Source organism: Trematomus bernacchii, unplaced genomic scaffold (assembly GCF_902827165.1).
Source record: "Trematomus bernacchii unplaced genomic scaffold, fTreBer1.1, whole genome shotgun sequence".
NCBI lineage: Eukaryota > Metazoa > Chordata > Actinopteri > Perciformes > Nototheniidae > Trematomus > Trematomus bernacchii.
In genome coordinates, this window is record NW_022988098.1 from 3801455 (window position 1) to 3827581 (window position 26127).

General features: G+C 43.4%; 2 protein-coding genes across 5 annotated transcripts; one reads left to right on the forward strand and one right to left on the reverse strand.

The window, feature by feature from the left end:
* Positions 1-661: 661 nt before the first annotated feature.
* si:ch211-232b12.5 (zinc fingers and homeoboxes protein 3) lies at positions 662-20919 on the reverse strand. Of its 4 annotated transcripts, XM_034121626.1 has the most exons (4): positions 14881-15198; positions 10855-10943; positions 3119-5959; positions 662-2184 (listed from the first exon to the last, which is right to left on the reverse strand). In XM_034121626.1, exons 3-4 carry the CDS (start codon positions 5767-5769, stop codon positions 2151-2153), a joined length of 2685 nt encoding a protein of 894 aa, XP_033977517.1. In that variant the 5' UTR covers positions 5770-5959; positions 10855-10943; positions 14881-15198; the 3' UTR covers positions 662-2150. The 4 variants fall into 4 exon arrangements, with proteins under 4 accessions (XP_033977517.1, XP_033977518.1, XP_033977519.1 ...); XM_034121627.1 differs by lacking the exons at positions 10855-10943; positions 14881-15198 and adding an exon at positions 20781-20919; XM_034121628.1 differs by lacking the exon at positions 10855-10943 and having other exon boundaries at positions 15069-15198.
* fam83d (family with sequence similarity 83 member D) lies at positions 17864-24289 on the forward strand. Its single transcript, XM_034121630.1, has 4 exons — positions 17864-18710; positions 20802-20969; positions 21632-21756; positions 22807-24289. Exons 1-4 carry the CDS (start codon positions 18234-18236, stop codon positions 23642-23644), a joined length of 1608 nt encoding a protein of 535 aa, XP_033977521.1. The 5' UTR covers positions 17864-18233; the 3' UTR covers positions 23645-24289.
* Positions 24290-26127: the final 1838 nt, after the last annotated feature.

Genomic DNA, 26127 nt, shown 5'->3' on the forward strand with positions numbered 1-26127 from the left:
AAGTGTTTCCTTTCCTGTACAGTGTTTGGTTTTTGTGCAAGCGGGTCCAGGCCACTGACCAAGTCCAGGACCATTTGGGGCAGGGGAGAAGGGTGGGAGGCAGGGTGGAGATACCCCAATCATTAGCATAATAGGACTTAAAAACATGCATAGAGGACTGAGATGATCAGCCTGTGAGGTGGGTTTAACAACCTTTAAAGGCAAATGAACAGTACCAAGAATAAATGATATCCAATCCTAACAATTTAACTTCTCCTTATGGATGTAGGTATTTAAAAAAATGTCTGGTGTACTTATTCCTGTGATAAGTAGGCTGTAAGTCTGGTACCATCTGGCAGGCTTGAAGCATATTATTTGCCCACTTTATTTAAGACACCATCTGCATTCATACATAAGGCCTTATGCCTAATGATACACCTCACAGACGATAAATAAAGGGTCTTTCGGTCTGTAAACAGTTTAAATATTTCCCCTGTATCTCAGCTCCTGGCACTAACTGTACTGCCAGCTGCTCTCCAGCAGGGGAGGCTGTGTGCATTCCTCCAGTGGATTACCTGCTACTTGCTCAATCAGCACTGAATAATTCGATTGCTATCCATGCACGACATCATTCATATTCACTCCTGGTGCAAGGTGCTGAAACAAAATAATGAGGCGTGACTGCTTGGTGAGTATTCAGTTTATTCTGTAAAGATTCAGAAGTGTAGAAAGGATGATACAACAGTGCTTTATGATCAGACTATTTCATAAAAGTTTTTTTTATTTTATTTTTTTTAAATGATCATAACACCGTAAGTCCAGATTCCATGTATCTCAAACCAAAATAAATGTGTAACATTCGACACAAGTGCATACACTGCTGGTAGGAGATTGACCTCCAATTTCACTTTGGATGGTATAGCACCGTTCTTAGCTATTAGCAGCTTGACAAAGATGCAGCTTCATAGGATTCATGTAGTGACTGTATGTTTATATGAACACAAGAAAATTCAGAGGAGAGCAATCCTCATTTGGCTCTCTAGCTAGCACAATATCTCACTCTGTCAGTGTCTAGGGATCAAATTGATAATTTCGCTTTAAACAACATTTCGCCAGTAACAATATTTGATACAATTACAGCTTAAAGTTAAACATCTCCAAGTGTACAGAAAGCAGCACAAGATTCTTTTCACAGATATAGACAAACAGTGACCATTGATGCACTGGCATATTTTTTTGTCTTTTTCCTTTTTTTTCTGTTTTCAGGACAGCACGATAGCTGGAAAGCAAGTGTATGGACAGACAGGTCATATAAACACATGGACAGAGCTGAGTAAGGCAACGTTAGCGTGGCAGGCTTCTCTCTGTTCAGTTTGCAGGGCAGTGTAGTGTATTGATCTCCAGCGAGCGCTCAATACCTGTGCTGTGGGGCAGTGTGATTTTTAGCATTGCTGTCTTCATTAGTGCATTGTATATAGTCTTTTGCGTGTAGCTGTTCTGCAAAGTGATCACTAACATTTATACAGATCTAAATAAACCATGTTTGATTGCATCTGGACTTACAGTGACTATAGAAGAGTAAATAGAATTGAAAAACCAAATAACGGAAAAAGTAAAATTCAAGGCAGTGCTGAAGTACTGGTTGCTAAAAAAGTAAAAAATATCACAAAGCCAACAATAACATTTCCTTGACACGTCTTTTTGTTTGTCCAGTCAGTACAAACCCTCTTTAGTGCAGTTTCAATCATATATATATATATATATTTTTCCCTCTCACCCAAACACAATATCTCGCGGTCCTACTTATCTTCGCTCATTCAAGTCAGTTTTCCAGTCAGTGTGCGTCTTTTCTCGTTCTTTTCTTTGATCCCTCGTACTGACCTCATTGTGCACCCTCCCCACACAATCACAAAGAAGCATGAAAGGCTTAAACATCACAGGACTCAAAGGTGAGAAGTTCTTTCTTTTGACGATGGCAGGAAGTGATGGCAGATGGAGGAGGAGGAGGAGGCGGCGGAGGAGGAGGAAGAGGAGGGTTGGGGGGTATTCACAGTTACAGTCAGAGTCCATCGGTCCAGCTACAATCACATCTGCTGTCATTATGAACACTCTTGTTTAGACCTCGTCCAGGGGAGCGAGCCTTTTAAAAACCTCTCGTTCCTCCGGCTTCATCACACCTCCAGCAGCTCCATCCTCAGGCGATCCCTGTCAGAAACATGCAACAAATCGTGAGGTCGTGATTGTACACTTCCTGTTTAAGGAGGCTTGTTAAATCGCCTCTTGGAAATCCATCCCATCAAAGACAATTGTCATGATTTATTCACATATATTAGCATGCGCTCTCGATCTATAATTCAGCAGGCCAGACTCCTCCTTATCTAAAAATAGCGTCTTAAACACGGACCTTTGATTGCCTGAAGAAGCAGCTCAGCGTGAGTACCTGTACACTTCTTCTCCTGCCTCCTTTTTACTGTACATCACCGAACCACCACTACAAACAACAAGCTGTCAGGCTTTCATCACGGCATCTGGCTTACATTGTTTTTGTTTTCCTTGATTGATAAATGGCACTACGACTGTAAATTATCAGAAGGCGCTGTGAACGAGAATCTTACTAGAGTTGGAAGAAGTACTCAGATCTTGTACTTAAGTAAAAGCAAAACCATCAAAGAGCAGGAATACTCTGTTACAAGTAAAAGTCCTGCATTCAAAATCGTACCTAAGTAAAAGTACAAAAGTATTAGTATTTGGTACCAAAAGTAATCATTATGCAGATATACCCATTTCATATAATATATATGTTATGTTTTGATTATAATTATTGATGCAATAATGTGTTTATCTAAGCTGGTAAAGGTGCAGATAATTTGAATACTATTGTACACTGCAGGGTAGTTTGTTGATTTTACTCCAAGTGTAACACAAGTCTTATTTAAGTGTTGATTACATTTATCAATAATCAAAATATGCAAAGTAACTAAAGGTATTAAATAAATGTAGTGGATTCAAATTACCCTATTAACCTCTGGATTGTATTGGGGTAGGGGTGGCAAAACATGGAAACACTCAAGTAAAGTACAAGTATCTCGAAATTGAAAGTACTATAGAGAATCTACTGAGTCACTGATGACGGACGTACCTGGCCTGATTGGCGTCACTCTGTTCGATGAGTGCCTGCGTGGCCTCCGGCTGCTGGTGGTCCTCGGCCCTCTGGGCCCAGGGGTCCTGCAGGACTACGGGCTGCGCTGCCTCCTCAGCTCGGCCTCGATCCACGCTCCCCTCGGACCCCATCAGACCCAGCAGCGGGGAGAATGAATCCTGCCACACAACCCGCGCGTTCAGTCCTGCCTCTCCTTCAAGGTGCTTGTTCACGGCGAGCTCAACAAGTTTCTTTTTGGCTGCCGGAGCGTCCTTCTGCGACTCGTCATCCGCTTCTCCGTGGCTCCTCACTTCCTCTGTCACTGGTGGTGGTGGTCGTTGGTAGGTCTCGAGCCACTTCGGCTGCCCGTTCTTGTGGCTGTAGCGGCTGTCGCTGAACCAGCGCACCACCTCCGACTTGGGAAGGCCCGTCTGGCCGCTCAGCTCCTCGTACTGCTGACTGCTGGGCCAGCGCGTGGTGGAGAACACCTGGCGGAGGATGTGCAGCTGCTGGGGGGTCTTGTTGGCCCAGGGCGGTGAGAATGACGGCACCTCGGCTATCTCGGACTTATGATCCCGATGTGCAATCTCAGCCGTAGTATCTGGTTCGTTAATCTTCAGCCTCTTAAGGTTGATCTTGATGGGATTGATCTTCAGCTCCGGGCCGCTTCTGTCTCCAACATATGGGTTCTCGTCGTTGATTAGTTGCTGTAGGATCGACATGCCTTTTATGGGAACGTTCTTGTTGCATTTACCCTCGTCTAAAACAGAGGATTTCGCAATGACACAAGTGCTGGTGCTCTCAGTTGGGGATTTGCTGGCATGGTTCAGGTTAGGGACACTGTCATTACAGGGAGTACTGGGGTGTTCATTGATAATACTGCTGTTGTTGGTCTTGTTGATGCGATAGTCGTTCGGTTCAGCGGCGCTGGCCTGCTCTTGTGGACTGATGATGCCGTTGTTGTGATTGTTACAGGTGATGGTGAATTTGCTGGTGCTGTCGATGATCACTTGACTCTTGGGGCCGTTTGAACCTCCCAATCTGATTGGCGAACTGCTTTGAAGGTTTGCTTTCCTGTTGGAGTTGGCAACACAGTGCTCATCATTATTGCTAATGTTGGTAGGGCCAGTGGCGAAGATGTTATTTGGGCTGCTGTTTTGCACCGGTTTCCTGTTGTGAGTCTCAACCCCATTACTACTGCTGGAATAGCTGCTGATGCTGCTGCTGCTACTGCAGCTACTGTTGCTACTGCTGCTCCGACTGCTGCTGGTGCTACTCACACAAACGCCACCTCCAGCCATATCCAAGCTCAGGCCATTGCTCTTGTGTGGCTCCACAGTGGGTTGAACACTCTTGGTCAGTACCTGCGTTGTTCTGACAACAGATGGGAACCTTGGGGGGAGAATTGGAGTAGAGTACGAGACCCTGGTGACATTGGGGTTGGTTGACATGCTTGTTTGTGTGGCTCCGACAGGCCTTTTCATACCACCGAAGGGAACTTTGGCCATCTGAAAGTTTGGTCCTTTTGAGCCTGCGTGGACAGTGTGGTGGGTTACAATGTGATTGACGTGCCGCTGTACTGCGGGTTGCTTCTGCGGCGCTCCACCCTGGAACACCGTGTTGAACATCTTCCTCCTGGCCTCGTCGATCTCTTCCGGAGACCAGCTGATGCCCTGCTTGAGCCTTTGGGCGGTAAACCACAGTTTGATCTGCTCCTCTGGGAACTCTGAGACCACCGTCAGGTAGCAGAGCTCGGCTTTGGTCGGGTAGGGGAATTTGCCAAAGGATGTCTTGAGAAAACTGCTGGTGTCCATGGCGGCATCGTAGGTGGGGATACTGCTGAGGGGGATCATCACCTTTGGAAGGTCTCTATTGGAATCAGAGGGGGAGGAGTAAAGGGAGGGAGTGTGCTGGTGAAAGACTTGGTTGGGCACTGTCGTCCTCGTCACGTGAGCGACAGTTGTCCTCGGCATAGCTGGAGCGGCAGAAAGACTGAGAGCCCCGTTTTGGAGTTCAGGCACATTTGTCATCATGCTGGGGTCTACATCCTTTCCAGTGTCTATCTTGCGTACCTCCACGGTGTGAGAAACCACAATCTTTTTGTGCTCCCCCTTGCTTTTCATCATCTTTGCAATAGGTGTTTTTGTGAGGGAGATTGAGCATTCTCTGTAGTCCTCTCCGCTCTCGGTGAAGAGGCTCTGCTCCACTGTGGTTACTCCATCCCTCTTGTTGACAGTCAGGGAGGCAGTGACCAAGCCCTCCATTACCTTAGGGTGGGCGGTAGCATTATGGAGCGCCAGAGCCTCAAAGCGGACGACCGACACCTCACAGTTCAGGCAGTAGAAAGTGGGCTGAGCCCTGAAGTCTAAGTGGCAGTTGTGCATGTGATCCAAAAAGTAGTTTAGATCTCTGGACTCGAAACGGCACTTTGGACAGCTGTATGCACCTGCTTTCTGCATCTCGCTGCCACTGTCGGATTTGGAGGAGCTGTGAGAGAAATGGCCAGACTTTTCTCCAGAGATGCTGAGTATGCTGTCTTCTGGGATGGTTGGTAGCAGTTCTGGTAGCGAGCCCAGTATGATTTCCTCACGCACATGTTTGGATTTGGATGGTATCATGCATGGTACCGTGGATTTCCTCTTGCTGGCCATGGTGCAGCTCTGTGTTGATGGAGAGTGAGTGATTGCTTGTCCGGTGTGATGAGAACAGAGGGCGGGTGGAGAGTGGAGAGGGTTTAATGGAGTTTAGTGTCATGGACCAGCCACTATGATATCACAGTGTTGCTTCATGCCCTCTGCAGGACTCCTGTCACATGGACAAGTTTAACAGCTCCAAGGGAACCTGTGGGAAAAGAGGACAACAAAAGAGACATGTGACTCTTTTATCTTGAATCTGGTATAAAAAAGCAGTATATGGCACCAGAGCATCAACACAATTACAGATAAAAAACGGTTTTATATGGAAGGCAGTTTATAATTCTGCTTTAAGAAAATTCCAATATTAAATATTCATGCATGATGTATTTAAGTAAGCAGGATGATGAAAGATAAAACCCCCACACTGTGTGATACGTGTAGGTGGTATTTATCAGCAATTATAGCAGAACATAAAAAGAGTCTAGGGCTTGTATTTGGAAAAAAAACCTTTTACATTATGCCTATAATTATGAAAGTGGATTTCGTTTTCGAGACACATTGTTTTTAAATTTGGCAAAGTGTGTACACCATTAATATTAATATTGGGCATATTAAATATATCAAGTAAATCTACAAAACAATAATCCAGGGCACGAAACTCAGTCAATCAACTCAGCGTGTCAAGGTTCTAGTAATTGTTGTAGATTTAAAGACTCCTGTCTAGCTGTCATTTTTTATGAATTCAGAAAAAACAGCATGTAAATCGACAGAGACAGAAACGACAGTCTAATTCACGGCTGCCGTAGGTTTGGCTCTCCTTATTAGCCATGGCACCAATCCACAGAATACATTTTAGAGCAGCCTCATGATATTAACAAAACATGTAATAAAAATGCCGGTTGGCACCAAGTCTAAAGCTAAAGTTAATATCATATTTATAAACGTGATGTTTGTATCAGTGTTTGTGGATTATTGTCGCCAGATGCCACCTGCCCGCCTCCTGGAAAGAGTTAATATCAGTATATAAATATCATCCGCAGAATACCTTGGGGATTTTGTACCTACTGAGTGGGAGGCACTTCACTCCAAATTGATAAAGCTGGGTGTGTTTAACCTCACCAGCTGCCACACATTGTCTGCAGCAACTGAAAATATGCAAAAATATGCATACAGGTATCTGTTTGTCTACAAAAAAATATTTGGGTAAGCATTTATTTTTCGTGGAAAGAAATCGGGACTTAAATAATATATAAAAAAGTGTCACATGCTCCGAGTTGTGCAGTCTTTGGTTTTATGTTATGAAGAAGACATGTGAAGGTTAAATGACTGCACTGGAGTGTGAGCGTTTAACTGCCACGTTTGGATGGCAGCCAGGTGTTTTACATCGGACGTTACAGTGATCCTTCCCAGCATAATGTAATGTCAAGAGGGGAAATCAGGTGACTAGTGTGTGTGTGTAAGAGTGTGTGTGTCCCAGCAGTCAGCTAACAACAGTTTTCATAGGATCTGAGAAGGTAAAAACATCTGAAGCTTTTTCGCCAGCTGCAGGATCAGCCCATTTCATCCTACACGTGTTCAACACACAGCATGGCGTCGCCCGCATGCATACGAACACAATACACAGATCCCATGGTGCACAAATCCATTAGCAAACCACATTGGCAGGCTTTCACTTTCTATAACACTGCAGTCATGACGATGGATACGGATTGTCTCTGCAGGCTGTTCTTTCTACTCCGCATTATAAAGTGAAAAACAGGCCTCTGTTCTCTCACAGAGCCACAAATACTCAATAAAGTTTCTAGGACAAGACAATGCGAAGACTACAGCCAAGTGTTTCATTAGCGATACGGCTGTTTGTTTTTAGTGGTTTTAATCACTGGAAAGTAGAAAACATGTAATAGAAACAATGAGAGAGAATATCAAAGGGGCGCTCTGCACCCTCTGCCCTCTGCATGAACTTCTGACACCCACACAGCCTCCGAATGCCACTCTTCTTCTTTTCTGAAGCTGGAGAAGCATTGATGTGCGACAGAAAACTAGTCTCACCCTATCATCATCTATCCATATCACCCAGGCTTTAACCTCTCCTGCAAGCCTATCATTCTGGAAATAAAAAGCATCAGCAAACCTTGACATCTTGCATTGCATTCTGTCGCTTACAATGAAAACCATATCTCATACTTTTTTCCAACTCACATTTTTCTTTTGTTATGCTGCCTTTGAACCCAGTGGAACGCACTTTCACAGACTTTCGTCACTGCATCCACGTGCGTGTTCACCGCGGCCGGCTGGACGGTAAATAAAAGATGAACCTGTTCCAGAATTAAAACCCTCAAATGACTGCCCGTCGGTACAAGCTGATCCCAGACAGGCTCACGTCCTCATACCTACCTACCTTTTTTTTGTATTTATACTGACTGGCTGACAGGAAAAATAACAAAACAAACAAACAACAACAAAAAACTAGGTCACCAGCATCTTATGCAGTAATCCCGGTTCACTGCATCCAGACACGTGCGAGTGCTGTATGTTTTGTCGCCAGAGAGGTCATGATATCCTCTGACGGCTCCCTCCATTAACCCCTGTTGAGGACACGGCTTTCATTGAGTTTTTTTCCACTGAACGAGGGATTTAGGAGCCAGCTTTCACACAGCCGAGGGACGCAGTCAGGCACATCTGAACATCTGTGTGAGAGATGTCACTATGCTATGGAACAGAGCAGTGATTCATTGTGTCCCACACAGAGCAGTGGAAAGCGGTGGAAAGTAAGTAAGTACATTTACTCAAGTATTTTACTTTGAGGTACTTTACTTGAGTATTACCATGTTTGCTACTTTGTTCTTCTACCTCACTACAGAGGTAAATCATGTACTTGTACTACATTTATTTAGTACCTTTAGTTACTTGGCAGATTTGGATGAATAATTATACCTCACAAGCTACCTTACAGCATACAAAGCAGTTAAAATGAGCTCCATGGTTACCAGCTTTGATAACACTTTAATGCATCAATAATTATAATCAAAACATATAATATATATTATTCTGAAATGGGCCCATCTGCATAATGAGTACTTTTACTTTTGGTACTTTAAGCATATTTTGATGCTAATACTTTTGTACTTTTACTTGAGTAACATTTTGAATGCATGACTTTCACTTGTAACAGAGTATTCATACACTCTACTTTTACACAAGTACAAGATCTGAGTACTTCTCCTACCCCCGCATGATAACTAAGCGGTGAAATGGTGTAGAAGCCCAGAAGAGGGGATGCCAAATAAAACCCAGGACGAGCCATAAAGGTTACGTAAAGAATCAAGTCACCTATGAAAAGAACGGGCTGCTTTGTCTGGTGAGCGAGACGTGCAAATCTCAAATATCTGCGGTAGAGATGCCACTGTGCTATGGAACAGATCAGTGTTGAATTGATTCATTTTCTTTGTGCCACACACAGCGCGCCGTATGTTGCAGAAAATAAAGTGATAACTGAGCGGTGGAATAGTAAAGAAGCCCCCTACCAAGCAGAGGGGATGCCGGTATGAGCCAAGTACAGATGAACACTTCCTGCATGAAGAAACCCAGGACGAGCCAAATGTTGAGAAAGGTAACGTAAAGAATCAGGTCATCTATGAAAAGAATGGGCTGCTTCATCACTACAAAGCATTATGGTATGGTATCGTATCTGGTGAGCGAGATGTGCACATCTGAAACATCTGCATGAGAGATGCCACTATGCTATGGAACAGATCAGTGTTGAATGTTCTTTGTGCCACACACAGCACGCCGTAAGTTGCAGAAAATAAAGTGATAACGAAGCGGTGAAAGGGTGTAGAAGCCCTCCAACCCAGCAGAGGGGATGCCGGTATGAGAAACCCCGGGACAAGCCAAGAGTTGAGAAAGGTTACGTAAAGAATCAGGTCACCTATGAAAAGAAGGGGCTGCTTTGTCTGGTGAGCGAGACGTGCGATCAGACACAAGACAAGGGCTTCCCAGACAGGGAGCAGTGAATGGTGTCTCTGAAAAGCCGGGCCTTGTGTTTCGAGGTATGATCGCTGTCCCCTGTGTCGTGTGTCCTCGCACTGGCACTGGATCCACGGCACAGGGGGAGGAAACTCTTTTCAGGGGGGTACTGTTTTCATCTCCGCACACCGGGGGAGTCGTATTGGAGGCGAGGAGGGGGAGAACGTGGCAGATCTCTCAGACGTGCTTTTCCGAACACCCACGCTTAGCGGAGGGTCCTTGTTCGCCACGTCTCCGCCATTCAACTTTTCAAAAACAAGCGTTTCAAAACAAATGGGATTAGGCTAGGTTTTAAATTCTGATGGGATTTATACGCTCCGCCTCGTTTAATAGCAGCTTTAAGATTTACAGGAGGGGCCTCCCTTATGCGCTCTTACACTCGTCATTTCCATAACAATATTATATTTACATCTCATTAATATTTAATTATATTCTTTATACTTTTACATGGCAAACAGATGAGTGCGCTGCTCCCATCTCAGCGAAAAACCAATTGAAAGAAAGCAGCGTGTATTCCCTTTCATCACCTCATAAACTGCTGCAGTAATTACAATATTACAACAGGAGAAACACGCTCAATGTGCGGAGAGCTGCTACCAGCGGAAAGGCAGGCGAGGCGGCAAAGTGGTTTGCTAAACATTACAATTTAATTCAAAACAGCCCACTGATTCAGACACTCCCAGATTGTTGGGTCACCTACAGTTGACATTAACAAACAGAGATTGGTGTTTTGTTGTGCCACCTGTCACATGAATGAGAATGCGGAGGCTGGAGGAGGAAGAAGGACAAAGGAAGACAAAACTCATACATTTGGGAGTGAAGTGAGAGGATGACTGATGGTGATGACAGGCTCTGCTGTTTCAATATTCCTCCCCGCTGACACCTCGTACACACACACACACACACACACACACACACACACACACACACACACACACACCACACACACCCACACACACACACACACACACACACACACACCACACACACACACACACACACACACACACACACACACACACACACACACACACACACACACACACACCACACACACACACACCCCCTCCTCACCTCCGCAACATTTAGCACCTGCACCGTGCTGAAAATCTTCCTCTTTGAAATGAATAACTGGCAAGGAGTCTCTTGATGTCGCAGAAGAGCTAAAAAAGAAAAGAAAAAAAGAAGCGGCATAAAATCGTAGTATTAGTTTTGCGTGTAATTTGTTTTGACAGTGATCTGCCGCTGTCTTGAGTTTCCAAAAATATCTGCCAAAAAATGACCTGCCTAGGGGTTTGGGCATAGAGGGGGGAACTCCTGATGGATACATTTGAATGATCAAAAAATAATCTGTTTAGCAGGGACATTTTCTAGCAAATGTCCATTAAATAGATTAACGTCATGTGGGTGGATCAGCTGGACACCCAAATATAAGCCAGTGACAGAGAGCAATTACTGTCCTCCTCAGTGAAGAGATTGGGAACAATGGCGCCTCATTTATAAGGGGGAAACGTGATCCAGCGTGACTGTAAGAATTGTGATTGTTCTGTTTTTTCCTGGGTGTCTCCTGTGTCCATCACGCCGACACAGTGGAGTAGTGTGAGCTTTTATTTTATTTTATTGACAGTAAAGATGGACAGGTTTCAATTATGGGGACATCTCTGTATGTGAATGGCACTGTACGCTTGCCAGAATAAATGAGTGTCAGGCTCTAGTGTTACGTGTGCTGAAAAACAATTCAGACTCATCAGCCTCCTTAGCACGAGGCTCGTACACACACACACACACCGGCGTCTTCAATGTCCAGCTGAAGACACGCCGTTACTTCAGTGTGTTTCCTCCGTCTCCCCGGCGGACTCTTTTTTTTCTTTCTCCATGGGTGTGTTTGTGTCTTATTAGTGTCTGAATGCCTGAGATGCAGGTGTTGTCAGCCACACACACACACACACACACACACACACACTCCCCCCCTTACCTCCATGACTGCAGCCCCGTCCACTGGGAGACCGGTCGGTGGTGCCACTCATGTGTTAACATTGCCATGGCAACCCCTCTCTTCCCCTTGCCCACCACGCCACACACACACAACCGAATCACGCCCATACCCACGACCTCGACACACACACAACCGAATCACGCCCATACCCACGACCTACACACACACACACACACACACACACACACACACACACACACACACACACACACACACACACACACACACACACACACACACACACACACACACACACACACACACACACACACACACACACACACACACACACACACACACACACACACACACACACACACACACACCACACACACACACACACAGTGAATTCCCTGGACTGCATCCGGTGCAGGCCAAACTTAATCCACATGCTGCCATCCCTCAGAAGTCTATTCATGGGTCTCTTTCGGATAACTTCGGGTGAGGTCCGCAACAACAACTTGGCTTTTTCTTCTTTCTCAATCAGCTCCGCCTTTCTCGTGTTCACGACGGAGGTTGATGAAAGAAATATCGCGGGCGTACAGATGACCTCCTGTCACACTGTTTCTGTCTCAGTAAATCAGCGCAGAGGCCTGCAGACGGAGGCGCTTTCACTACATTCACTCTGTCTGATCCTCTTTTTTAGCCAAGTCCTGTTTTGTGTTAGGGCGAACGCTAACTGATGAAATCTTACATTGTTTTATCTGTGGCCCAGATGAATGACAGACAAATAAACCATGGTTCGCACAGAACGAAAGAATAAAATCTGAGTCATGCATCCGTTTAAATCACTTTTGATGAATAACTTCTTCAGTTCTGTAGCCAAGACTACAGGCATTCATTTGGCAACTTAAGGAGAAAAGGAAGAAAGATGGCGGCGCACCGCACATTGTACTGTCCATCCTAAAATGGCTGACATCACAGCCTCCTATAACTGCCAAAGACTGGCAAATGCCAGCTCCTGCTGACCAAACCTTTCTTGCATGGGACAGAGAAAGTGGCAGGGGCTCTTTCCCCGCTAGCCCCAAGGTTCCCCCCCCCCCCCCCCCCCCCCCCTCACGGTGCTCAAGCGTTTCTTTTGCTTGGAACTGTGCAAACATGCTGTTTTAGTGAGGCTTTGAGCGGTCTGGGCTTCGATACGGCATTGGTCCGGTGACAAAAGCAATACCAAAAGGGATGAAAGACCCACATAAAACTGAACCTGTATAGAACGCCGTCCTTTCTGTAGGAGAAAAATAGGACTCTGCATTTTCTGTGAGGATCATGAGGTATGCCGCGGTCTTGAATGCTTGTTTGTGTTAAACAAGAGCGATTTGGAAAATAGATCTGGTTGGTGTTAGATTAGATTTTCTTCTCCTCTGAACTCAAGGAATGTTTTACACTCCATGTCAAGTAATTCTGCAAATCATGACCATATGACCTTCCTCTGTATGCTCTGGCAAGGGATTCACTTTGAGCTGTGGGAGGCACACAGAAACACAACATCCACAGTGTTTTTGGAAGTAAGAACACCAAATCCTGAAGAGTACAGTGTTCCAGGTATACGAGGGGCGGCATGTGCCGAGACGCTGTTCTCGCTGAGGGGAGCAGTGGGCAGTCTTGGCCCGCTACATTGTGTCTGTGTATACAAACACTGCGCTGTGGCCATAACGAAAACTGTGAGCTGTGCCTAATTGCAGGGAGAGACGGATGAAAGGCAATATGCCTGGCCTCATTAGAGCAGTTCCGAGAAGGGAGATGGAAGACTGTTCCCAGGGATCCACAAAGGGAATTGACATTCCCCCAGAGTAAGCGTCCTGCCGGAGTGAAATCCTCCACACACTCTCAACTCACCGGGCCCAGAACCCGATCTGCCCGGATCTGCACAGCAAGAGCTCATTTACCTTTGTATCACACACAACTTTCGGAGAGCAGAAATGTCCCCTGGACTCTACACACACTTTGGAGTCACTCCCCACAGACCGAACACCCACTCTCTCAGGAAAACCTCAAAATGTTACGCAGTCATTTCCATGACCTACATTATATATAAAACAAGCTTTAATGGATAAATAATTAAAAAACATTCCAAAAATTGCCCATGATTCATGCCTGTCTAGCTTGTATAATCTGGGGTTGTTTCTTGTGTTATGGACAGTGCACTCACAGATCCGCAGGCAACATTAGTCAGCACAGAGGTCCTACCGCTGAGGGCAGAGGGAGACACATGGCATTCAAAGCTGGCACAATATTACGTACGGGTAGAAAATGTGACCATACTGAGCTGATATTTTAAATACGATGCCTCAAGGATAATCCACAGTTTGCAAAATATCTCCTGAAATCAGCAGCTTTACTGTTCTGTATGTTTATGTGTGTGTGTGTGTGTGTGTGTGTGTGTGTGTGTGCGTGTGTACGTGTGTGTACGTGTGTTAGTAGGGCAGCAGCACATGTTGGCAGGAGGAAGAGGAGGAAATGAAAGAAAAAGAGTCCTGTGCATAGAGATACAGGCCTACCTTTTCTGCTCAGGCAAGAGGAAGAAATGTGTAGATAGAGTGAGAGCGATCAATAGATGGAAATTGATACTTGGCGTGCAGTTTTGAACATCTATGGACTCTTAAATCAGTCGTACCGCCCGCTATAGCACTGCTTTTGGAAGTCTTTCACAACTAAATAAGCACTCACACTCACACAGCCTAGTGGGGGAAATACAGAGCGTTGTGCAATAAAATAAGCAGATACGCCACATTGTATAGCGCAAGGAGGAGCGCACATTCAGCCAGACGGAGGCTCGGTTTGTTGTAACTGTAACAAACTGACGAGTTAACCCGTTTCTCTCCATTCACAAGGCTGTGGGGCAACACACCGCCTCGGAGTGTACTTGCCAAAGGCGATCTGGCACTCTATATAACCTTATGAATATTCCCAAAAAAACCTCCACCCCCCTCCTCCACCTACTGTCGCCATTTTATACATTGGCGACTTCATATAAACTGCCTTGACTACACAGCACCAGATGAAAATTCAATATTCAATAGCGAGGCTTAATTTCAGTAAACAACTTTTAGAGAACGCGCCCTCGCCAACACAGAGAGGTATTATTTTTGGGAAGAGTAGATCCTTACCTCAACAGTCGGTGGGAAAAAATTGAATCCGACATGAATATATAAATGAATAATATTGGATTAGCTCCGATCGTTGCGTTTGGAGAAGAAGAGGAGGCGAGCAGGGGGTGGGAGCTCTCCTCAAGTGAACCCGGTGAACTGGCGTGAACCCGTCAGTGACCACGGCAAGGTACATTACATTATATTACCTTTCCACCCTTCAGCCACACTGTATGGAGACGGCAAAACAACTACGGTCGGCGGCGCAGGACGAGGCAGCTCCAAAAAATTTATAGCGAGTGTATTTCCTATGGACACGTGATCGGAGCGTCATCCAAAATCCAAAAGCCCTTTCATCTAAAATGTTGGAGAGGGGCGGGGATGAGATGGAGATGTGTGTGCGGGCGTGTGTGTAGAAGGGGAGGAGGGGGGGTACGTATACTGAGCCCCGTGCACATTTGGGTATGTCGTTATAGGGGTAAGGCAGAGCTCTAGCTGCAGATTGGGTTATACATAGCTACAATGGCGCCGCGGAGCAGGCAGAGCAGATGTAATGTATTGTGTACATTTGGAATTGACAGGAGTTTCGTGATCGGCCGTTTCAGTGAGCTTCATCATCCAAAAGCTCCTTTTAATTAGGTCACATGTTGTTGTTTTTTCAAAATACTGCTGACGTTTTGATAAAAGAAAAAAACACTTGATAGGCTACTCCGAATATTAATCGGTGTGGGAATTGCCATTTAAAGCACAGGACTATTAGCCCAAAGGCTTTAAATAGACTTTTACGCACACGCGTAAAAGTGGTAGATTACGCAGGTGCACAGTAAATGAAACCTAGTGGTTCATATCCACTATCGTAGTTGAATATGAGAAGACTATCTTTCCTCGAAATCAAATGACCAATGTTAGTTATGTCTCGTTTTGAAGAATAGGGGCTACTCGGCTGTGACCCTCGTGACCTTGTTGGCCTTCTGTGCGTAAAAGCGCGGACGGGGAAAGCGCAGAGACCCTAAACCAGTTTGCAGTAAGGGTCTAATGAAACATTTAATTAAAGGTGGTAAAATATTTTTAAAACATATGGAGAAAACATATCAACAAGTCATTACAAAAAGAGAAGTGGACTAGTGCAGCAATAGTACACAAAAAGTATAAGTATAAGTGTGATACTTAAAAGTAGAGTAGGCTACTACAGGTTTTTGTAGAGAAGCCTATTAGAGATATCATTGTAATATTATGGATATATAAATATGTGTATATGTGTACACTTGGCTACCTGTATGTGTAACAGGTAGCGGGACTACACAGTAAGAGGCCTACAGCAATTACCACATCCTTAATGCCTTATGTAAATATGGACTTATAGGGCTACTACTACAGGCCTCCATTATTAAGGAAACGCGGATTTGCTCTTCCCTCCCAGTTTGTCCTGACTGGGTTCAGACGTTGCCTGTAGCTGTGTACAGTCAGGACAAACAAAGATTTCTAACAAGAAGATGGATCACTCTATGGTAAAAAAACAAAGTGAGATGTGCAGTATGCATTAACTGGTATCGTACTAGTAGGAATAAAATAAGCGTTGCTAAAATATAAGATTTACTTAATACAGTTATACATTTGTGGCACATATATGCTTGTACTATAGAGTTATGGAAAGGATACCAGTAGTCATGGCTCAATACGATATATATTTGTACTTATTAGCACACAGTTTCCGTATTATATTGTGTACTTTGGGGGAGTGTGTGCGTTCCTTTTCTTTGGCACTATCTCCTGTATTGCAGGCTTCTGTCCCCGTAGGCTTATGCACAGCAGGACATTATCCTTTTTGAATACTGATTAGAGGTTGCCAAGATGGAATGCTTTCCTCTTGATTATCTTCTAATTGTAAAAAATAACATGCTGGTTTGTTTAGGATTTAAGGTGTATAATCATTTTCTACATTTGAATTTTCTGGAAGACCATTTTCTGGAATTCTATTTAGCTGTTCGGGTTTAGATGAAGGCGAGGCTGTTTGCAAATCATAGACCATTTGTATTGTAGTTTGTAGTCAATTCAAGTTCATGCACAGCATCCACCACAAGTAGATACTGTTGCTATGGTTACCCAGTGTGTGCACCTTACTCACTGGTTTACAAAGGAAGTATGTCATCTTAACGTGCACTTTCTCTGACCTTGACATAGCTGAATATTCAAAAGAAAACTCTGTAAAGATGTATTGACTTTGAGTGCTGCTCTGTTCCCACTTTCAGTTTGCCCTTAAAGCTTTATTACATTTTTGTATTTGGTTATGTTAACATTTGTATTATGCTTGAGGGAGCCTCTGATATTTTAGTTTCTATCGACTGCTTCTCTGTTCTTGGTGTGCTTTTGATAATAAAAATCATCCTTACTATGATAGATGACAGCCAAGTGAGCAGATGGGAAATCTACTTTCTATGTGTCTAATTTCGTCTAAAGTGAAAGAGAAACCATGTTTTATATATTTTTAAGTGTAGGAATACTCTGTTACACGTACAGTCCTGCATTAAAATGTTACTCAAGTAAAAGTACAAAAGTATTAGCATCAAAATATACTTAAAGTACCAAAAGTACTTATTCTGCAGATTGGCCCATTTCAGAATAATATATATGATATGTCTTGATTATAATGTTTTGATGCATTAAAGTGTTATCACGCAGCTAGTTTTATTTACTGCAGGGTAGCTTGTGAATTGACTCCAGGTGTAACTTAAGTCTGATTTAAGTGTTGATTATATTTGACATCATTAATTAAAATCTGTAAAGTAACTAAAGGTATTGAATAAATGTTATTGATTGAAAGTACACGATATACCTCTGAATTGTAGTCGGTATAAGTACAAAGTAGTAAATACAAAGTCTCTCAAAATTGAACTTAAGTACACTACTTGAGTAAATCTACTTAGTTGCTTTACACCACTGATATTTAAGTGAACGAGAAACCATTGGCAGAAAGTGGGTGTTTTTAAATGTTCTTTTTTGTTTGTTTTAAACTGAGAATAGAGGATCCTGGTCCCAAGGAATCACAGAGTTCATGGTGCCCGGATAAAGCGTCAGAGTGAAGCCTCCCTGCTCCCAGCTGCTATGTGCTCTGTAACCGGATCAGGGCAGAGAGAGGGCCGGACCGGAGGATTGTTTGCCTCCAAACGAGCCAATGAGACCGGCTTTACATTAGACTGACAGCCCGCCTCATCGAGCCGGGAGACGCCAATCTGGTCTGACAACTTTCAGACAGCCAATACGAAGAGGAACGGAGGGAAAAAATCCAAATACGAATCTGGCTTCCTGTAAGGTCGAAAACGTTACCTGTCACCTCACCTGAGCGTTTGGAGGAGAAAGGGGAACAAATCGTGGCGATGTCGCAGTGCCTTGAAGACTCACCTCTCCGGTTAGGGACCAAACTCACCGGGGGAGACGAGCTGAAGCTGCAGGAGCTGTACAACGAGAGGCACCGGCTGGCTCTGGAGGAGCTGCTGTCGGGAGGAATAGACAACTTTCTGGAGTTCCTCAGGAAAGAGAGGATCCCCAACTTTCTGTCGGACGATGAGATGCAGCGGATCCGCAGCGCTGCTGTTCCTCCTCCGCGGTGTGTGTCCTTCCTCGGGGAGGAGCAGGGCCCGGAGCTCAGCAGCTCGCTGGACTGCTCCTCCGTCACGTATTTCCCCGAGGTGTCGGACGTGGAGCCGCCGGTGCTGGAGCTCGGCTGGCCGGGCTTCACCGCAGGCTCGTACCGGGGAGTGACGCGGGCCGTGGCGCACTTCCAGCCGAGCTACGGGGAGAGCATCTACAGCTGCAAGGAGGCTGCCAGGCGGATGATCCAGAGTGCCAGAGAGGTATGCACAAACACCTATTAAAACCACAGCTGCAGCTTTAAAAAAAATCGAACTACCACGTTTAAAAAATCTTAATTTCCTTTAGAAATATCTGAAGGAACATGCTGTGCAATATGTAGTTATAGTCATTTTGTACTTTCTACTCCCCCATATTTTTACAATTACTTTTCCAAATAGTTCCTGATAGTATTTATTAGGCCTGATTGCTACAGTAATGGCAGCATGGTCTGTGGTATCATCCTAAAACTGGGTTATTGTTTTAATATTTGTCAAATTCAAACATCAAATGCCCCCCTGTCACAAAACGAGTGAGTGTATTGTCAATTATTACACTTTTTTGGAGGGAAAATCTAGTTTCTGTATCTTCATTGTGTTGGAAAAGTGCCAGAGAGGTTTGTAAAAACCGTATTAAAAGCACAGCTGCCCCCTTTAAAAAATACTCTCGATTTGGCAACTGATTATATTATTTCCTTTAGAAATGTCCTGCAGGGACATGAGGGAACATGGTGTGCTATATCCAGTTTTAGTAATTTTTGTATTTTCTACTCATCCATATTTATAATAATAACATTACAATAGTTCCTAATGGTATTTATTAGGCTTAATTGCTTTTTGGTATCATCCTAAAACAGGGTTATTTTTTAAAATATGTGTCAAATTCAAGTATAAAACGCTGTCACAAAATCAGTGAGTGTATATAGTCACTTATTGAACTTGTTTTGGAGGGAAAATCAAGTTTCTACATCTTCTTTGTGTCATCCTTAAAATACATGCCAGATTGTCCCTACGGAGTTCCCTTGATCAGTGAGTAGATTTGGAAGGTTTTTGATGTGTTGATCAGACAGAAAGTAATGGCCAAAAGGATCTAATGAACACAAAAAACTGGCCATGAATATTCATGGTGACGCTTCCTGATGTGAGCTGTCAGTCCGGCATGTTTTTTTTTTTTAAAGAAACATTCCTTTATGGAGGGAGTGTGTGCAGCACCTCGGGCCTGTGGAGGGCCTGCGAGCCAGATGTGCCTCGACTTGCTGTGCTCCCTTCTATCAAAGTTTGCATTCCCTCTTCATTAAGAGCAATTAAAATGCTGGTTTACCTCTCTGGGTTGTGGCTGAAAGGATGGTGTGCTGGCAGACAATTGAAACCAGGGCTGCAGCTAGAGAATACTTTCATTGTAGAGAAATTGGACGATTATTTTCACAAATATTCCATTGGTTTGGATTATAAAATGTCAGAAAAAGGGGAAAATGTAAGTTTTCCAAAGCCCAAGTTGACCTCCTAAAATGTATTTCTGTCACCCACAACTCTTACGTCTACGAAGTCATAGAGGAGTAAAGAGACTGGAAAATATTCACATTTGAGAAGCTAGAATCAGATTTGATTTTTTTTTAAACATGTACTCAAACAGATTACATGATGATCAGAAAGGTTGGCAATTAAAATGAATAGTTGACAACTAATCGATTTACCTTTGCAGCTCAAGTTGAAACCTTAATGCAAATATTCTCGTCCAGGTTTACGGTTGTCTGTCCTTTTGTAATGTCAAACCGCTCACGGCACACACAGGATTTGTTATACGAGGCAGCTGACGAGCAACAGCCTGCTCCTGTATTCCACAAAAATGTGACTATGTTTTTTACACATTTCCCTAAAAATAAGCAGGGAACTCCTGACTAAGCTGCATGTGGAGAACACACCGTTTAACTAAATAAATCTGAGCTATCTAAACATCCATGTCTAATCCTCGACACGTCACACAACCTTTACCACAGCGTGTGAAATTCCTCTCGTCCTTGCTAAAAAACCAGATAAATCTCCATTTGAACCTGAGCTTGTGGAGAACAGAGGCTCGTCTCCTGCATGAAAGTATAACTTGTTTGCTGACCAAGCGTTACCGCCAATCACCATGGTAACAGACCACAGTCAATAGAAAGCTCATCAGCACAAACATTAGGTGACAGATTCACGGCTCTGTTTGAATAAGGCCTTGATCATTTGATAATAATAAAACACAGTCATGTGCTGAGTGCGGCGCTGCTGCAGCTCCTAAAAGGAATTCTATTATATTACCTCTGTAATTTTCCACTGCAGGTGATTGCCATAGTTACAGACTCCCTGACAGACCTGGATATCTTTAAGGATCTTCAGGAGGCTTGCACCCTACGCAAAGTCCCCGTCTACATCCTGCTCGACCAATCGTGTGCTCCGGCTTTCCTCAAGATGTGCAGAAATGTCAACGTTCGCCTGGACGACCTTCGGGTATGTGGTTGGTTCAGTTGAGCTGGGTGTGGCTCTGTGTGCACAATAATAACATCAAGATGGCATCAGATTAAAATGTGCCCTGTAATGGACGAGCCCTGACGTCCTCTTCAGATGGCTTTAAAAAAATCCACCCAAAATGAAATGGGTGAAGCAGCTTTTTATTACATACGCTCCCCAACTGTGTTACACCCTACCAGCAAACATCAGAGGCAGAATCTTTCTGCTCTTTACCTTTCTGTTTCTATTTATTTATTTTAGTTTTATTAGCGATATCCCCTTTTAAATTGGTATCTTATTCACATTTTTGTATTCTTATTTTTTTAATTATTTATTTATTTATTTTATAGGTCTTTATAAATAATAAGAATAATCTTTATTGTTATTTATTACAGAGAAGGATCATTATTTCTTTTATTATCTCTCGTTGTGTCCCTTGAATTGTTATAATATGCTTTTTATGTGTGCATGAGGTTTAAGCGTTGGACCTGCAGTTCTTCTCTTTTTTAATTTGTGATGCCATGTTGTTAAAGCACTTTGAGCTGCAACTAGTTTAAAAAAAATACTATACAAATAAATCTTCAATATTTGATATGTCTGGTCGTGTCTGCACTAATTTCTCCCTTTGCTCTTCCTCTTTTTCCCCTTTATAATCCGTTCAGCAAATGAAAGTGCGAACCATAACTGGTACAACTTATTACATGAGATCAGGAGCCAGGATTACCGGGGAGGTTCACGAGAGGTTCATGCTGATTGACGGCAACAGAGTGGCGACAGGCTCCTACAGGTAACGCCTGCTAAGCATTTTATCTGAAGGCAAATGCTTAAGCTGTGTATTATGCAGCGAGGATATGCCTAAAACCTCCACATCTAATAGAGTAATGTAATACAATTTTTCTGTGAAACTTTCTATGACACCCCAGACTATTTTGTATTTTAAACATACTTATGATGCATTATAATCTGCTTATCGAGCTGTTTAATACAAATCTGAAATGAGCGTTAAGGAATGTTCATAATACTTATTATTATGGATTCATTTTTAAAGTCAGCTTTCATGCAAACACGTCTACAGACTAGAAATATGGAGATATCATGCTTTTCTGTTCTTCTATATCAGTGTGTTTTTATATATTTGTGAATGTATAAAAAAACGGGAACGCAAACGAACCGAATTCAATATCAAAAAAGTTTTCCGTCCACACGGCATCAGCTCAAGAAACTTGTCCGTTCACACGAGACCGCTGGAGACGCTGTAGTACATATGCCGGGCCTGTAAGTGGCGCTGTACTTCCGCCACAAAATACACCAAAAGCAGCGAAGAAGATATTATGATAATTGACCTAAAAAGTCATGATAAAAGCTTTGTAATGTGTTATAACTGCTGTATTGCATTATGAATATTTAAAGGTGGTTTAACTATAATTATACACGGCTATAAGCAGAGTAACACAGGGTTCCTCAGCTGTCTTTAAACAAAGGGCATTAGATTTAGTACAAAAATGTCTTGAATCAATATTCGGTTCCAGAAAGATTACAATTTTGTATTTATGTATTTCGTTTAGTTTTTATTTGAAATATTTATAATTAATAATAATAATTGTAAAAATAAACTCTTATCTAAAAGCCTTGAATTAGCATTATGCAAATCGGATTGGATAAATCGCATAAACAATTTATTCCAAATGTTATAACTTATTGGCTATAAAGGAAGCCTTTTTAAAATGCATTATAAGTTTGTTTATATGAGCCTACTGGAAAGCTTAACCAATTTTTGGTTGATTATTTTGTGTACTTCTGTAATGCATACATGTTTTTAAATCCCGCTCTTGTGCAGGTACAACTGGACCGACGGCAAACTGAACAGCAGCAACCTGATCGAGCTCTCTGGCCAGGTCACAGAGAAATTTGACGAGGAGTTTCGGATCCTGTACGCTCAGTCTCAACCTGTGAACACTCGAGGACCTCCGAGTGTCCGGAACAGCGGCATCTTCGAGCATCTCCTCATCAAAAACCTGGGGGCCTCCTCCCCTCACCTGGCCAGAGAGAGGCCTCTAGAGTCAGCGCGTCTCACCAGCACACCGAGCCGCAGAGCCTTAAATCTCTCTGTCCAGCCCCCGTGTGAAGCCTCGACTCCAGATAACCACAAAAGCAACCCGGTGTCCAACACCTCCACTTTAGATGAGGACTGTACGGAGGGGCCGCACATGCAGGAGGAGATCCTGGCAGGAAGCACAACTCAGCGTTTATCCACAGATCAGCTGACAGAGAAAGAGCCAGCGAGCTCCATCACCTGCCACGCCTCCACTCAGACCGGCCTGTCAGTGACGGACAGCGACACGCAGACTGACCAACAGATCACGCCTCAAACCCAGGCCGCCTCTCTTTCCTCTCCCAGGCAGAGCTCAGCTGCAGACGGCTCCTTAAAGCACTGCTTCAACCAGCTGAAGGAGGAGCGCCAGCACCAGTACTCCAACATCCGCTGCAAGCTGGAGCACATGGTGACCGCCCTGTCCCAGAGGCGCGAGCTGGCGGACGTCACCAACATGACTCAGGGGCCTGGAGCTCACAGCCAGCAGAGGGAACACAAAGACAGCGAGCAGGAACCAAACCCCAGACTGCTTGGTGAAAGTGCGGGCATGGGCACGTGGCCAAGAGCCAGATGTGTGCACTAGTTTGTCCTCGGGGATGTCAGAAGGAGGGTGGTGGGGGAAGAGCTGTGCCAAGGTTTCTGGAGGAATCTCTGTTTTAAATAAAGGGTTCTGGTTTATGCAGTAGATTATTTTGTTCTTAAAGGACTTTATTGTCATACGCACTGCTACAGTGTAGATATGCAAGCAAAGGCTCCTCCAACAATAAAACATGAATATATAGAAGACAAAAAACTAATCCAAATAAAATAGTGCAAGAGAATATTGCAAGACTAGTTTGCAAGTAATGCAGGAGAAGTTAACTAAATGCAACTAAAATAGAATAAGATAAGCTAAAAATAGAATGTAAAATGAATGCTGTATAGTCTGCTTTGCTCACTTTTGTCCTTTTCATTTCGTGTCCTTTCCACGTCTAAAGCTTTATTTGTGTAACGCAGAACTGTAACCAAAGACACAGTGCAATAATACTCTTTTTAAAACATCTCAGTTTAATTCAAAATCATTCACACAGGCGATTAACACTGCATAATATCTGCTGTAGTTTGAGTGAAAAGTGCTGTTTTGGTTGTTTAATCACAGTTGGCTGCTGTTTCTGCTTCTGAACAACATTCCTGGGAGCTGCTGGCTCTCGCTGCGCTTTGCTAATAAACAAAGTAGTGTTTTGCTAGATGAGTGTTTATTGTCTTTTCTAACATTTCCTACTTATCCACCAGTTTAAGCTGCAATTAAATCATTGTGAGGACTATCTCACAGCGAAATGTGTTTAGAAGTTGGAGCACAGTGACAGAGCACCTGTGCTTTATGCACTGCAGTGCCTTCATGCAATTAGCTGAGAGAAGACATCTGTGATACTGGCACCTCTGCTGATGATTCAGCCAATCACTGTTCCTGTCCAGGGTGGGCTTGGAGAAGAGTCTCCATGACAGATTACAAACAAGAGATTAGGATGAATGCTAAGTAAACGCTTCTTTACACACAATAAAACCACTGATTACATGCTGTTGTATTAGGTGCTTTTATTGTTTTACATTCAACACAGATTCTTGTCAATTAGGGCTGCACGATTAATTGAAACCGCAATATGGAGTAAGTGCCAGAGTTGCTAGGAGACAGAATATCTGAAAATATTATATTATCATATTTTAGTATATTCTGATTACGTGTTAAAGGTAGGGTAGGTAACAATGGAGAAACCAGCTCGAGTGCGCTAGAATTTGAAAGTACACAACCGAAAAAGATTCCCTTCCTTCAGTCTTCCTTACAGAGCCCCTCCTCCAACACACACGAACGCGCACATGACCAATAAGTTTGTGCACAGATGGAAGGCTGACAGGCAGGTAGGCCATCCAGTTATTTTAGCCGGGCCGGCTCAGATGATTGGTCGTGCTTTTTACAGTACTACGGCTTCCACAGATGACATTTTTATTTATTTTATTTATATATTTATTGTCAAAGCATTTAATTTATTCATTGCTATCGGGATGTTAAGAGCATTCCATGGAATATAACAAAAAGTGTTTCTGAAGTGAATTACCTACCCCACCTTTAAGTTCAGAAAACAAGAGAAATCAACTATGATCAATAATGTTTCAAAAATGATAATTAACTCTAATACAGCTATTGCAATTTCAGTTAAAATAAACACAATTAGTTATTTTTTCCAAATTGTGCAGCACTATTATCAATGTATATATTTGGAAACTGTGATTTTAGATGGCTACATAGCTATTTTGAATGAAGCAAGTGATTTGGAGAGCATGCAAAGCTGTATATTATTAATAATCTACTTGAGGTGATTCTGTTTCCTGGTTCTACAGGTGCACTATGTGCCGCTGAGCCTGGCACAAGCTGTGTTTACGTCTTCATATCTCACTCTGAAGCACAAAGGTCCTACTGTAGATGGTGAAAACACGTCGTCGCTCTGGTGGGACGTGTGCTCTGAATGACTCGAGTTATAAATGTCACTCCAAGCTTTATTGTGACTAATGTTTAACTGTATCGAGGAGATTAAGGTGTAACTTATATCAAGATGTACAGGTAGCTTTATTAGCAGAGCAGAGACCTGTGTGTGGTTCCAGTATGTGACGCAGAGCAGGGATCCAAAGGTGAATGAAAGATGGTGGTTGAAGTTGGTCGACTGTAAAACGTGATCCTTTGATTATCTTATTCTTCGAGATGAAAAGTTACTTATTAGTAAATGTATTTTTGCAGTCCAGTAGTTTTAAACTAAGCCTACCACACTTTTACCCACATTTCAAAGTATCACAGATAATGAATGATAAACTGCCTAAAACACAATATAAATGTATTTTTTGAAATGTTGATACGTAATTACATTACATGTTACTTGTTAGACGCTTTTATCCAAAGCGACTTACATACTCAATACTGTGGGCAATACCCACAGGAGCAATTTGGGGTGAAGTGTCTTGCCCAGGGACACAACGACATGCTGACTGCAGTGGGGTTTGAACCTGTGACCCCCTGATCCGAACACCAACGCACTA